Source organism: Ovis aries, chromosome 1 (assembly GCF_016772045.2).
Source record: "Ovis aries strain OAR_USU_Benz2616 breed Rambouillet chromosome 1, ARS-UI_Ramb_v3.0, whole genome shotgun sequence".
Classification (NCBI taxonomy): domain Eukaryota; kingdom Metazoa; phylum Chordata; class Mammalia; order Artiodactyla; family Bovidae; genus Ovis; species Ovis aries.
In genome coordinates this window covers 98,439,500-98,454,992 of record NC_056054.1, presented here as the reverse complement: position 1 = coordinate 98,454,992, position 15,493 = coordinate 98,439,500, and the positions used below count along the sequence as shown (strand labels likewise).

General features: G+C 39.5%; 1 protein-coding gene and 1 long non-coding RNA gene across 2 annotated transcripts in view; one reads left to right on the top strand and one right to left on the bottom strand.

Annotated features, from left to right (window-relative positions):
* Positions 1–15,493, top strand: part of LOC121817731 (uncharacterized) — a 199,772-nt gene that overhangs the window by 119,247 nt on the left and 65,032 nt on the right. Inside the window, exon 5 of the long non-coding RNA XR_006057774.2 lies at positions 13,347–13,500. This is a non-coding gene — a long non-coding RNA (uncharacterized LOC121817731). The remainder of the gene's footprint in view (positions 1–13,346; positions 13,501–15,493) is intronic.
* Positions 5,271–6,215, bottom strand: LOC101113455 (olfactory receptor 5J3-like). The gene has a single exon (XM_004003621.6). The coding sequence runs from the start codon at positions 6,213–6,215 to the stop codon at positions 5,271–5,273; it is 945 nt and encodes a 314-aa protein (XP_004003670.5).

The following is a 15,493-nucleotide window of genomic DNA, read 5'->3' as shown; positions in this document are numbered from 1 at the left end:
TCCCAGGCATTTCCCATCACAACCTCCTCTCTCACATCCCCTTGATCAGTCTCTCCGCAGTCAACAGCAGCCTGGCCCTGGGATTACTCCATAATCCCTAAACACCGCTCAGTCACTGCGCTGTCTAGGGTATGTATGGCTGTGGCAAGGACTGTCTGATTCTCATTCCATTTAGGCCGCCACAGATCAGCCGTTTCCCTTTCAGCCTTAAATGTTTCTCTTCTGACTCAGACAGTTGCCCCAATGTGGGGATCAGACCCACCAAGGGCAGGTGCAGTCCTGCTAACACTCCTGTTTTTCCCCCTAGTTCCTTCATCCTACTGAGTTTTGCCTGGATCTGTATATTCTTTGTGCTGGTCAGGTAATCCTGTCTGCTCTCAGCTAGTGTTCTGCATGTGCTTCTGTGTCTGAAGGTGTATTCCTGATGTATCTGTGGAGAGAGATATTCCACGTTCACCTACTCCTCTGCCATCTTGTTCTTAGCTGGGATATTTTTGAGTGAAGTTCAGTACTAGATTTCTATTAAGAAGTCATGGGTGGCAGAAGCCTATGATACTGGCTTATCCTCCTGTGGGCTTATATTTGTTTGGATTCCAACAGTATGGGGAGTTTCCCCCTTAGATTGGACTCCTCATGCTGCATGATCTGCCTGTTGAGTGTGTATCTGGAGCTACTGTTTTTGCAACCTATCTGTTCTCTTGCTGCTGCTGCTGCTAAGTCGCTTCAGTCGTGTCCGACCCTGTGTGACCCCATAGTCAGCAGCACACCAGGCTCCCCGTCCCTGGGATTCTCCAGGCAAGAACACTGGAGTGGGTTGCCATTTCCTTCTCCAATGCATGAAAGTGAAAAGTGAAAGGGAAGTCACTCAGTCGTGACCAACTCCCAGCGACCCCATGGACTGCAGCCTACCAAGCTCCTCCGCCCATGGGATTTTCCAGGCAAGAGTACTGGAGTGGGGTGCCATTGCCTTCTCTCTTGGTGCTAAGCACTCCCAATTAGGTCTGCTCACCTTAGCAGGATGCATCCTTCCTTCTGTTAGTGGAAGGAGGGTCTGAGACCCTCCTGCTGGCCTTAGTTCTTGGTAAGGATGCAAGAAGAGTCTAAGGTCTTACCCATTGCAAGAAAGCTTAACAGTAAGGAAAGAAAGAACAGGTGGCAAAGAGTTGGACAGGACTGAGCACACATGAAGAAAGAACAGAGAGAACACCTCAAGAGAGAAGTGGGCCATACCAAGGGAGGCAATGGCCCTGGAGGGCTAGGGTACACGGTTTTTAAGGCAGGGTCATTTGTATAATCTGTGGGGGAAGGAGTGTCATTGACTGACAGCCTTGATTGACAGCTGGTGGTGGTTTAGTCACCAAGTTGTATCCTACTCTTACGACCCCGTGGACTGTAGCCTGCCACACTCCTTTGTCCATGGGATTCTCCAGGCAAGAACACTGGAGCGGGTTGCCATTTTCTTCTCCAGGGGATCTTTGTGACCCAGGAACCGAACCCAGATCTGCATTGCTGGCAGATTCTTTACCTACTGAGCTATGACAGCTACAGGTTCTATAACAAGATGCTCTACTGTGCATGTCCTTCCCATAATTCAGTCATTTATAATTAGATGTATGTATTCATTGAATATTTGTGAGCAGTTAATGAATCCAGTCACTGCTAAAAACCTTTAGTACAGCATAGTCTGAGGTGTGCACCTACTGAAGTAGAGAAAGTCTCCTGAGTTGGCTGGTGGCAAGTTTTTATGGCCTCCTGACTGTTTCTGGAGTATTGGTGGGCACATTAGGGGCAAAGCTGGTAAATTGGTTGGTGGGATTAGGTGGCTATTGGATGGTTACCTGAAAGGACTGTCTCTGGTTGCTCTCAACTAACTTGCATCCTTATATCTTCATGTCCCCTGAGGTATTGTTATGCCATTGCTCATGACCTGGTCATGACACTGTAGATTTGGATTCTAAAAAAGAATAAGTCAGAGCCATCAAAAACCTCTGTAGGGCACAGATAGGATAAAGACTCAAAGTCTGAAAGTCTTGCAGTATTTTGCCTCACCAAAATTAGAGTAAAAATATCTATAGCTCAAAAACTTCTTAGCAAGGTAAGTTTTTCCACATGTGAAGTAGTTCAGTTCAGTCACGTCCGACTCTTTGTGACTCCATGGACTGAAGCATGCCAGGCTTCCCTGTTCATCACCAACTCCCACAGCTTGCTCAGACTCATATCCATCGAGTAGGTGATGCCATCCAACCATTTCATTCTCTGTCATCCCCTTCTCCTCCTGCCTTCAAGCTTTCCCAGCATCAGGGTCTTTTCCAATGAGTCAGCTCTTCGGACCAGGTGGCCAAAGTATTGGAGCTTCAGCATCAGTCCTTCCAATGAACATTCAGGGTTGATTTCATTTAGGATTGACTGATTTGATCTCCTTGCAGTCCAAGGGACTCTCAAGAGTCTTCTCTGACTCCGCAGTTCAAAAGCATCTCTTCTTTGGTGCTCAGCCTTCTTGATGGTCCAACCCTCACATCCATACGAATACTGGAAAAGCCATAGCTTTGACTAGATGGACCTTGTCAGCAAAGTAATATCTCTGCTTTTTAATACACTGTCTAGGTTTATCATAGCTTTTATTCCAAGGAGCAAGTATCTTTTAATTACATGGCTGCAGTCACCATCTGCAGTGATTTTGAAGCCCAAGAAAATAAAGTCTGTCAATGCTTCCATTGTTTCCCTATTTGCCATGGAGTGATGGGACCAGATGCCATGACCTTAGTTTTCTGAATGTTGGATTTTAAGCCAACTTCTTCACTCTCTTCTTTCACTTTCATCAAGAGGCTCTTTAGTTCTTCTTCATTTTCTGCCATTAGGATGGTGTTATCTCTATATATGAGGTTATTGATATTTCTCCTGGCAATCTTGGTTCCAGCTTGTGCTTCATCCAGCCTGATATTTTGCATGATATACTCTGCATAGAAGTTAAATAAGCAGGGTGACAATAAACATCCTTGATGTAGCCCTTTCCCAATTTGGAACCAGTCTGTTGTTCCATGTCCAGTTCTAACTGTTGCTTCTTGACCTGCATACAGATTTCTCAGGAGGCAGGTGAGGTGGTCTGGTATTCCCATCTCTTGAAGAATTTTCCATAGTTTGTTGTGATCCACACAGTCAAAGGCTTTGGTGTAGTTAATGAAGCAGAAATAGGTGTTTTTCTGAAATTCTTTTGCTTTTTTTATGATCCAACGGATGTTGGCAATTTGATATCTGGTTCCTCTGCCTTTTCTAAATCCAGCTTGAACATCTGAAATTTCGTGGTTCATGTACTGTTGAAGCCTAAATTGGAAAATTTTGAGCATTACTTTGCTGGTGTGTGAGATGAGTGCAACTGTGTGGTAGTTTGGACATTCTTTGGCATTGCCTTTCCAATCTTGGGATTGGAATGAAAACTGACCTTTTCCAGTCCTGTGGCCACTGCTGAGTTTTCCAAATTTGCTGGCATACTGAGTGCAGCATTTTGACAGCATCATCTTTTAGGATCTGAAATAGCTCAGCTGGAATTCCATCACTTTCACTAGGTTTGTTTGGAGTGATGCTTCAAGTAAGGCCCACTTGACTTCAGACTCCAGGATGTCTGGCTCTAGGTGAGTGATCAGACCACTGTGGTTATCTGGATCATGGAGATCTTTTTTGTATAGTTCTTCTGTGTATTCTTGCCACCTTATAATATCTTCTGCTTCTGTTAGGTCCATGCAATTTCTGTCCTTTATTGTGTCCATCTTTGCCTGAAATAGTTCCTTGGTATCTCTAATTTTCTTGAAGAAATCTCTAGTCTTTCCCATTCTATTGTTTTCCTCTATTTCTTTGTACTGATCACTTAGGAAGGCTTTCTTGTCTCTCCTTGCTATTCTTTGGAACTCTGCATTCAGATGAGTATTTCTTTCCTTTTTGCCTTTGCCTTTCACTTCTTTTCTCTCTTATTTGTAAGACACCCTCAGACAACTATTTTGCCCTTTTGCATTTCTTTTTCTTGGGGATGGTTTTGATCACCGCCTCCTGTACAATGTTACAAACCTCTGTCCATAATTCTTTAGGCACTCTGTCAGATCTAATCCCTTAAAACTATTTGTCACATCCACTGTATAATGGTAAGGGATTTGATTTAGGTCATACCTGAATGGTTAGTGGTTTCCCCCACTTTGTTCAATTTAAGTCTGAATTTTGCAATAAAGAATTCATGATCTGAGCCACAGTCAGCTTCCGGTCTTGCTTTTGTTGACTGTATAGGGTTTCTCCATCTTCAGCTGCAAAGAATATAATCAATCTGATTTCAGTATTGACCATCTGGTGATGTTCATGTGGAGTCATCTCTTGTGTTGTTGGAAGAGGGTGTTTGCTATGACCAGTGCGTTCTCCTGGCAAAACTCTGTTACCCTTTTCCCTACTTCATTTTTGTACTCCGAGGCCAAACTTGCCTGTGAAGTAGTAATGTTGCTTATTAAAGACCTTAGAATCATTAGGCATCTGGGAAGTGCAACTCATACTAGGATGGCTATAAAAAAAGGACATATAATGTGTCGGTCAGGATGTGGAGAAATTAGAACCCACATACACTGCCCTTGATAATGTAAAATAGTGGCTCTACTTTGAAAAAATTTAACAGTCCTTTTAAAGTTTATCATGTGATCCAGCAATACCACTCAAAACTATAGACTCTGACAAATATTTCTCCTAAAACTCGAACATGAGTGTTCATAGCAGCATTATTCATAATAGTAAAAAGTGAGAATGACTAAAATGTCTATTGAGTCAGTAAGTAAAATGTGGTTAATCTGTAAAATGGAAATCATCCAATGAGAAGAAGGAATGAAGTACAACACGGTATATGTATGAACTTTGAAAACTTCCCAAGAAGCCAGACACAAAAGGCACATGTTGTAGAATTTTATTTATATGAGACATCCAGAATAAGGATATCTATGGACCCAGGAAGCAGAATAGTGATTTTCTAGTGTTTCAAATTTGGGAGGATATGGGGAGTGACTGCTAATGTATACTGGGGTTTATCTAGGATGTTACAAAATGCTCTAAGTTATCAGTGGATTGGAGAACACACAGTATTTAGGATCAGTGTGTGACATACTCAGCACAGTTGTACCTATTTGTCCTGATGGAATCAGTCATCACAGTTGTCAAGAGATCATATAGAAAAAGAGTGCCGTTTAAATTGTAGCTGGAATACTAAATTTTTTCTCCAATTAAGAAATTTTCCAGAATGAAACTGTTTAACCACTGATCTCACTAGAGAACCAGCATTCTTTAGCCAGCTTCCTCAGGACACTTTTGATCTCCTTGTTTCTCAGACTATAGATGATGGGGTTAGACATGGGGGTCCCAACACAGAAGAGCACAGAGACCAGGATGTCCATATCCAGGTTGTAGCCTACATTTGGTTTATCATAGTTAAAGTTGGCTGTTCCAAAGAAGATAATCACCACAGTGAGGTGGGATGCACAGGTAGAAAAGGCTTTGCTCCTGCCCTGAGCAGAGGGAACCCTAAGGATGGCAGAGATGATGAGTATGTAGGACACAGCAGTAAACAAGCAGGGACTCAGGCCAATAATGGCACTGGCCACATGGAGCACAAACTCATTGAGAGAGGTATCTGAGCAGGAGAGCTTCAGGAGGAATGGGATGTCACAGAGAAAGTGACTGATCTGGTTAGGCCCACACAGAGTGAGTGTGGTTGCCAGCACTGTGTGTGTCATAGAATTCACCAGTCCACATAGCCAGGACCCAGACACCAAACAGACACAGACCTTTACACTCATAAGAACTGGATATTGAAGAGGGTGGCAGATGGCTACATAGCGGTCGTAAGCCATAGCTGCCAACAATACACCCTCAGTGCCAGCACAGGTCACAAGGAAGAAAATCTGGGAAAGGCAACCCTCATAGGAGATAGCCTTCTTCTCCTGGAAAAAGTTCACCAGCATGCCTGGGATAGTGGTAGATGAGTAGCAAATGTCCAAGAAACTCAGGTTGCTGAGAAAATAATACATTGGGATGTGGAGGGCAGGACTGACCCTGGTGGCCATTATTATGAGTGTGTTCCCAAAAAGAGTTGTCAGATAAATGACCAGGAATACCAGGAAGAACAAACTCTGTAGATTGGGATGGTTGGAAAACCCCAAGAAGATGAATTCAGTGACGTCTGTTTGATTGTTCATTTCAGGTGGCACCGCAGCTACAAAACAATGAAAAAAAAAAGAAGCCATAATGGGAAAAGTACAAAGAGCACCCCAAATGGGCTTGAAACCTTATAGGGCCATGTGAAATATTGTTGGAAATAGACAGCCTAGACTGTGGAAGGACATGTGCAGAAGTGTCTTCAGAGAAACCAGAACTTCTCATTTAGCAGATCTACCCAACTCAGGCCCAGGGACAACCCACACATTTGCAGGGCTACTGGTATGTGAAAATAAATGCAAACATGGTAAAACCAGCAATCCACTAACCCCTTCACTGGAAAGAACTAATTTTTCACTACTTTGGCAATACCTATCTCCTATCATTGCCCTTTTTAGTAAGCATCTTCATTTTTTCTAAGAAATACAGTTTCATTACAAAAAATTAGGAAGATGTGGAAAAATATAAAGAATTTAATCACCTGCTGAATCAGAATCAATGCTACTTTTCAGTGTACTCCATTGTAGGTTTTTTTCAGTTATATAAATCTTGAGATTTGCTTATACTTTTAGACTATTGGGAATACAATTTCTCAAATAGGAAAGAAAGAAGTAATACTATCTGTTCACAGAGGACATAATCTCATATAGAGAAAATACCAAAGAAACCACAAGAAAGGTACTAGAGCTTATAATCAAATTCAGTGAAATTAAACATGCAAAAATCTTTTGTGTTTCTCTACACCAAGAATGAACAATCTAAAAAGGAATTTTAAAAATCACTTCTATTTATAATAATATCTACAAGAATTAAGTACTTATAATGCTGCTGCTGCTAAGTCACTTCAGTCGTGTCTGACTCTGTGTGACCCCATAGACGGCAGCCCACTAGGCTCCCCCGTCCCTGGAATTCTCCAGGCAAAAACATTGGAGTGGGTTGCCATTTCCTTCTCCAATGCATAAAAGTGAAAGTGAAGTCGCTCAGTTGTGTCCAACTCTTAGCGACCCCATGGACTGCAGCCCACCAGGCTCCTCAGTCCATGGGATTTCCCAGGCAGGAGTACTGGAGTGGGGTGCCATTAGTCTTCCTAAAGAGGTGAAAATACTTTTTATACCGAAACCCACAAAGCATTGCTGAAAGAAATTAAAGAAGACATTAAAAATGGCAAGTCAGCCCACATTCGTGGTTAAGAAGACTTAACATTGTTAAGATGTCAGTATTCCAAAATGATCTACAGATTTTACCCAATCAGTATCAAAAATCTATTAGATTTTCCCAATAGAAATGGAAAAGCCAATCCTCAAATTCATACGAAATTGCAAAAGGCCCTGAATAGTCAATACAATCTTGGCAAAAAACAGTAAAGTTGGAGTACTCACACTTCCTGGCTTTGAAACATACTACAAAGCAATGGTATTATTATACTAGCATAAGACAGACATATAGACCAATGGAATGAATAAAGAGCCTAGAAATAAACTCACACATACATTTTAATTGATTTTCAGCAAGAGTGCCACAACCATTTAATGGGATAAAAAGTTTCTTCAACAAGTGGTTCTGGGAAAACTGAATATCTACATGCAAAAGAATGAAGTGGTGCCTTAGCTTATATAATATACAAAATTAACTCAAAATGTTTAAAGACTAAAACTTAAAAGCTAAAATTATGATATTTTTATAAGAAAACATTGGAGGAAATCTTGATAATATCTTGCTATTGATAACTTATATGGGAGAAATAAACCATGTTTTATCTTTATTCTTACTAAGAATTATTATGTAAAAACACAAAACTGAATGATATGAATCTATCAAAGAAATTTCATCTGCAATTAAAAACTTTTCTAAAAAGAAATTCCAGGCTCAGATTGTTTTGTGGTGAATTCTACCAAACATTTTAAGAAGAAATAATATACTATTACAAAATCTCTTTGGCAATAAAATCAGGGAATACTTCCCAACTTGTTTTATAAGGACAAAATTTTGAGACTAAAATGTAATAGGGTATTTACAAGAGAAGAAAATTATAACCTGATATCCCTCAGGAACACAGACACAAAAAATCTGAACAAAATATCATCAAATCAAATCCAGTGATACTTAGATAATATACAAGAGTGTGTCTTGGCTTATTACAGGAATGTAAGTAATCATTGCCATCCTCTATTAACAGAATAAAGGAGAAAAATTGTAAACATCTCAATAAATGCCAAAGAAAGCATTTGACAAAGTTTAATACCCATTCATAATAAAAATTAAACATATAACAAACAGAATAAATGGAACTTCCTCAACCTGATAAAATATATAGCTTGTATTATACTGAATAGTGACACATTCTGTGTAACACATTAAACAATAATGGTCATTCTCAGAGTTTCAATTCAAAATTGTACTAGAAGTCCTAACTAATGCAATAAGGCAAGAATAGTAAAAGGCATAAAAGTTTGAAAGAAAGATGTCAACCTGCCTTTATTTACAGATGTCATGATTGTGTATGTAGAAAATCAAAAGGAATTAATGAAGTAATAGTTAAGAAAATCTCAGGAAGCAAAGTCAATATACAAAGATTATATTTCTATAATCAATAAACCCTGGAAATATAATTTAAAACAATACTATTTGCAATAGCTCTAATTATCAACAAGTCTGTAGTAATAAGTTTAGCAAAAAATTTGCAAGATCTCTTCATTGTAAAGCACAAAATATTGCTTAGGGAAATTAGAGATAAATATCATAGTTTCAATACAACCCAAATAAAAATTTCAGTAGTCCTTTTTGAGGAATTTACAAACTGATCCTAAAGTTTATATGGAAATTTAATGGCTCTAGCATAGTCAAGATATCTTGGAGGATAAAAATAAAGTTGGAGAACTTACCCTTTCATATTTCAAGAATTAATAATTATAAATAATTAAGATAGTGTGGCATTATTGTAAGGAAAGACAAACAGATCAGTGGAACATAACAGAGTTCAGAAATGGACCCATAACATACTCTGGCAATTGATTTTCAGTGTAACTACCAAAGCCATTCAATATATTAAAGAACGATTTTTCAATAAAAGGAGCTGGAGCAACTGAATATAGGTATGAAAAATTAATAATCTTAATTTTCAACTTGAATAAAATTGATAATCCTACTTTTTATCAAAATTAAGAACTTTTGCTCTTCAAAAAGCACTATTAAAGGTTAAAGAGCAGTATAAAGACTGGGAAAATATATTTATCTCACAAAGCAATAACATTCAAAATATATTTTAAATGCCTATAAATCAGTAATAAAAACACAAAAAACAAATGAAAAACCCAGTTGAAAATCAGGAGCCATGAATACACACTTCACAAAAAACTATATCTACATAGCTAATAACTTAAGATGCATCAACATCAGGTAAATTCAACTTAAGACAATGTGAGTTAGGAGGGGTTAGAAAGGACATCCTTGTCTGTTCCTGAACGTGTGGGGAAAGCTTGTAGCATTTTACCATTAAATATGATGTTAAGGGAGGGTGTTATTATTTTTTTTTTAAGATGCCCTTAACAGTTAAGGAAGTTCTATCTATACTTACTTTATTGAGAGTTTTGTTATAAACGAATGTTAAATTTTGTTGAATTTTTTCTACATCTATTGAGATGTGTGTGTGTGTGTGTGTTTTAATAATCTCACTTCTGAGATTCCAATTATGTTTATGTTTGGTACTGTAAGATAGCTCTTAGATACACTGAATATGGGGAGGGGTGATTTTTATTTTTATTTCTCTTTGTCTTTTGGTTTGAGTAAATTCTTTAACATATTTCAAGTTCACAGATTCTTCAGCTGATCATCCCATAAAGGTCATTCTTTCTCTTTGTCACTATGTTTGTTTCTAGCATTTCTATTTGATCTTTTCTTATTGTTTCTGTCTCTCTGATTATATTATCCCGATTTTGCATTTTGTTTTCATTTTTCATTGAATGCCTTAATCTATTAATCATTGTTATTTTAAATTCCTTGTCTGGTTTTAACATTTCTGTCATATCTGAGTCTGATTCTGATGTTTGTTTTATCTCTTTAGAATTCTTTTACCTTTTAATATACCTCATAACTTTTTGTTATGAAACTGAACAATTAAGACAGAGACAGAGGTAAATTTGGGGGAGATGAGCCTTCCCTTGTGCTAGAGCTTTAGTGTGGAAGTTAGGGGTTAATCTATTGAGGAGTTGGCCTGACTTTGGAATTTATGGTTGCTATGGTTACCTTCAGTGCACTACAGGCTTCAAATTTCTCCACTGATTTCTTGTACTTAGGGTTAAGCCACTTTGCCAGTGGTTTTATTTTTCTCAGTTGTTACTCTCCCTACCTGCTGTGTGTCTTCCTTTCATACTACTGCCCCTAGCGATAATCTTTTTCTTGATTCCACTGTAGCAATTGTATTCCACTGTTCATTTCACTCATTGTTTGTTGGGGGGTGGAGGGTGGGGAACTGGGAATGGGGTGGGAGGTGGGGGAGTGGGGAGGTTTCCTCTGATGTTACGCTTAAGCCTTAATCTGAGGTACTGTGAACCTGGGTCTTGGGGTACGGCCTTCCCAAGTGATCCTGCCCCTCTACCAGCTGTAGTGTTGGTCCTTGCACATACTCCTGCCTCTCCCTGAGTAGTGGAAGTTTTGTCCCTGTCGCTTCCCAGCTACAATGGTTTTCCACAATGTCCTAAGGTGGCAGTTTTTTTTTTGTTCGCTTTTGCCTGCAGATTACAGTTTTACTTCTGTAGGAAAAAATATGGTAAATGGTTTTGGAAGAAGTTTTTGCATTCACTGTTCCCTCCAACTTCTTCCTCCAGACAGCCCCATTTAGGGAAGCTTTCTCAATGCCTCTTGCTCTTCGCTGTGAGCATTTGGTGGAGCTCGGGGAGGAAGGCAAGAGGGTGCAAATTTTCCTCTCTATGGTACCTAGGGACTTCACAGTCTCATGCGGGCATACTGTTTGTCCTTTAGTGGGTAAGTCATGTCCGACTCTTCTGTGACCCCATGGACTGTAGCCTGCCAGGCTCCTCTATCCAAAGTATTTCCCAGGCAAGAATACTGGAGTGGGTTGCCATTGCCTTCTCTGGGGGTTCTTCCCAACCCAGGGATTGAACCTGAGTCCCCTGCATTGTGTGTAAATTCTTTGCCATTGAGCCACTAGGCCCCCGCTTAGTGTTTTGTAATTCATTAAATTCACAAAGAAATTGAGTCTTATCAACTTGCATGGCATCTGATGGATTCTGCTCCAGATTAAAAAAAAAAATGTTTGGTTCCTGTTTCTCCCTGCAAGAGTCTATGCCTCCCCTGTTTTCTGTTTAGTTGTTTGCCCTGCAACTTCTATTCCCTAAAGCCTTCAAGAAAAGTCATTAATTTGCACTATGTCCAAGATTACTGTTGTTGTTACACTACTGGAAGCAACACTCTAGCTCTCTAAATCTCTGAGTTGAATTCAGAGTCTGTATAACTGCTTTTGAAAACTATTTGGAAGTTTCTAATAAAGTCAACGAAATAGAGGAAAACAATAGAAAGGAAATCAGTCCTGAATATTCATTGGAAGGACTGATGCTGAAGGTCCAATACTTTGGCCACCTGATTCAAAGAACTGACTCATTGTAAAAGACCCTGATGCTGGGAAAGATTGAAGGCAGGAGGAGAAGGGGACAAAAGAGGATGAGGTGATTGGATGGCATCACTGACTTGATGGACATGAGCTTGAGCAAGCTCCGGGAGTTGGTGATGGACAGGGAAGCCTGGCATGCTGCACTCCATAGGGTTGCAGAGTTGGACATGACTGGGTGACCTGAACTGAATAAAGTCAAACATCCAGTTACTCTATGACCCAGAAACACCATTCCTAGGCACATATGTGAGGAAAGTAGGTGCATGTGCTCACATGGTTAATAGTCATCTAAGCCAATTTGTTCATAATAATATAAACTAGATATAAACACTCTGCCTATGAACAGGAGAATGGATTCAAAACTGTGGTATATTCATACTTTGGAATACTACCCATTTATAAAATACTGATACATGTATAAACACTGAATGAATCTAAAACATTTTTTTTTTAAAATAAAGACTTTATTTGTACCATAGTAGCCATTTAAAAGAAGTTCACAAATAGTCAAAACTAATCTATGGTGATAAAATGAGCATAGTAGTAACTATGGGAATGGAATAGAAAGAAATTTTCTGAGGTGGTGGAAATATTCTATATCTTACACTTGAATAGTGATTATATGGATGCATATATCTAAGTAGCCCACCAGGCTCCTCCATCCATGGGATACTGCAGGCAAGAATATTGGAGTGGGTTGCCATTTCCTTCTCCAGGGGATCTTCCCGACCCAGGGATCGGAACCAGGGATCAAACCCAGATCTCCCACATTGCAGGCAGACGCTTTAACCTCTGAGCCACCAGGGAAGCCCATCTGAAAATTACACAACCTATAACCTTATGGACGTCAGTTTGAGTGAACTCCGGGAGATGATGACGGACAGGGAGGCCTGGTGTGCTGCGATTCATGGGGTCACAAAGAATCGGATATGACTGAGCAACGGAACTGAACCTTAAGGTTTGTGCATTTTATTGTGTGTGAAATATAATTCCCTTTTTAAAAATAAAACAGGGAAAAGATAAAAACAGAAGACATTTTTCATGCAATTTTCATTTCTGACCATATTAGTCAGACCCAAGTACAACCAATCACTAAGGCCGCCTAAATATTTTCTTTCATTTCCTCATCCTTCTACCTTTCCTTCTACCACAGTTACAGTTCAGAAGCTTATCACCTTTTATCTGAACCATTGTAACTGCCTTCAGATTTGTTTCCCCGTCTGCAGTCTTGCCTCTTCCGGCATACACAAGAAAAACGATTTATGATTCACAGTGATTAACTTGGAGTGAACCTGGTTGTTAGTCCCATGGGTTTTGGACCATTGATGAAAAATTATGCTCACAATGTGTGTGTGTGTGTGTGTGTGTGTGTGTGTGTGTGTGTGTGAGATTGAGGGAGGTGCCATGTGCAAGAACAATGTCCCATACACAGGTTTGCATCCCAGGCAATATTGATGGCAGAAATTTCAAGTAAAACAGACAGCATGGGTCTGTTCAGCAAAGGGCAAACAAACTTATGGGACCTCTGTTGTCTTCCTGTTTATAGGAGTAAGGATCCAGAGGTCTCGGGGACCCTAGTGAACTTCCCTGAGAGCATCCCAGAAGAAGGAAAATTGCAGGATTCTGAGCTTTGCTGGCAGCCACCTCACCTACAGCCACCTCCCCAACCCCTGGAGGTTCCTGCTAGTTGCAGATACCTGGTAAGTCAGCCCTGACTGGTTACTACCAAACTCCATTAGTTCTAAGAAATCTAGTGATTTTATACTTAAAGGACAACCTCATTAGCTACCTCAGAGGAGGTGTTGGGGAAGCAGCTGCTTTTGGCACTAGGACTGGCTTGTGGAGGCCATATCAGACCTGCCTCTGAGACAGCTTCTTGGGAAAAAACCAAAAACTGAACAGTCCTTCAACGAGGGTCTCAGAAAATATCCTGTCTTCCCTCATGGGCCTCAAGGAGTCCAGACATCAAGGCTTCCAGGCTTTGGTGTGAGAATAGATAGGATTGGTTACAGAGTATCAGCAATGGCCCACAGACCATGTTTTAGGTGAGGGCAGACTGGAAGCAAGAGACATCTAGAAGGTCATAGCCTAGGATTTAGAAACTGATGAAAGTCTCTAGATCCAGAAAATGCATGTATGCCCATGCACAGAACCTTCCATGCAATTCCAGTGGGGTCATATAATTGTGACCCATCCCGAGTCCTTCATCGTTCATGTGCCCTCAGTTAAAACACCTTTGGTGGTCCAAGAGAGAAGTCTGAAAACTAAAACTGTATCAGAATGAAACTGTAACTGAAGATGTAGAGTTTTGGAGGTTGGAGAAAATCCATGAAGCAGTTAATCACAGGGATGGAGACATATTGGAGCACTTTGAAGTTGATGGATGGTAAGGATTTGAATCAGTTTGGGCAGGCTGAGATCATTCATTAAAATAGGAAATAAATGAGGTGCACTAGGCATGGGGAGATGAGACAGTAGATTAGGTAAGTAGAGTAATGTTGAGTGTTAGGTACTTGTGGGATATCCATGTGGAAGTGCCCAATAGGCAGTTGAAAATAAAGGATTTAACCTCAGGAGACAGGCTAAATCTGTTTAGAAGTGGATTTGGGAGTCTTGTCTTGAAGGTAGCTTTTGAATCCATAGGTGTACATGAAATCAACCAAGGAGAATAGACTAAGTAAGAGAAGAAGGCTAGGGTGGGACTCCTGTGATCCCCCCAAATTCACAGTACGATGGAAGATGTATCCAAGAAGGTTTACTGATACTCAACACTCTCTCCATGTTGGCTGTAGGCATCCTTTCACAGTAAAGCAGTGTTAGAGTTGGACTGACAATTTGCATGTTCTTTAAGAAACTTCTTGTGTGGTATGTATGTTCTGTTATTTACTTTCTCTATCAACTGCATAGATAGATTTCACTTCATTAAATCAGTAATGAGCATTTTCTCTTAAGTCATGATATTAAAAAGGTAGATAAACAACCTCTTTTGTAGGTAAATATTTAGGTTTATTCATAGAAAGAAATTAAATCTTTCATGGAAGGAGATCCCACAAAGAGAAAAGTAATGCATCATTTGTATATAGCTAAATTACAAAAGTGAATTTTAAATGTTTAGTGATTTTTAGAAATTTGGTTTCTGAAGTTGCACACACTGCTTTTTAAAAATATTTTATAATTATTTGAAGTCCATCCCTGAGAAGTATATTAATGGGGAAAGATATATAAATATAGTGGAATCAGAACCGTGGTAAGATTTTTTTTTTGTTTTGGTCTGACAGGCTAGTCTAATTTTTTTGTGAGCTAGGAGTATGGGTCAAAGAGTGATATTTATTTCATTTTCCATACTCCTGATGCTCACATTGTATAAGGTAACAATGGTGAATCTTCATCAACATCAAAATCCACCATAAATAGGCACCACTATCACACTAGAGTTTATGTGAACCCCCCAAATCCTTGCCTCTTGGAGTTTCCATGCTATTGCACACAAACAGTCTCAAACTCTCTGCTTTATGGTAATAACTTTCTACTCTTCATTAAGGATAGGTTTTATAGTATCAATAGGATGAGGAGGAGATTTCTAATGCTGGTTCTATATACAAAAATGTGTATCTTGAAAGAAATTTTACTGAATTTAGTTTAAAACAGGTGTGTTTTTCTTTAAAGATTAAGTTCACCATAAAATAAGTTCAG

Coding starts and splice junctions, on each gene's coding strand:
- LOC101113455 (XM_004003621.6), bottom strand. CDS start 6,215: ATGAACAATCAAACAGACGTCACTGAATTCATCTTCTTGGGGTTTTCC.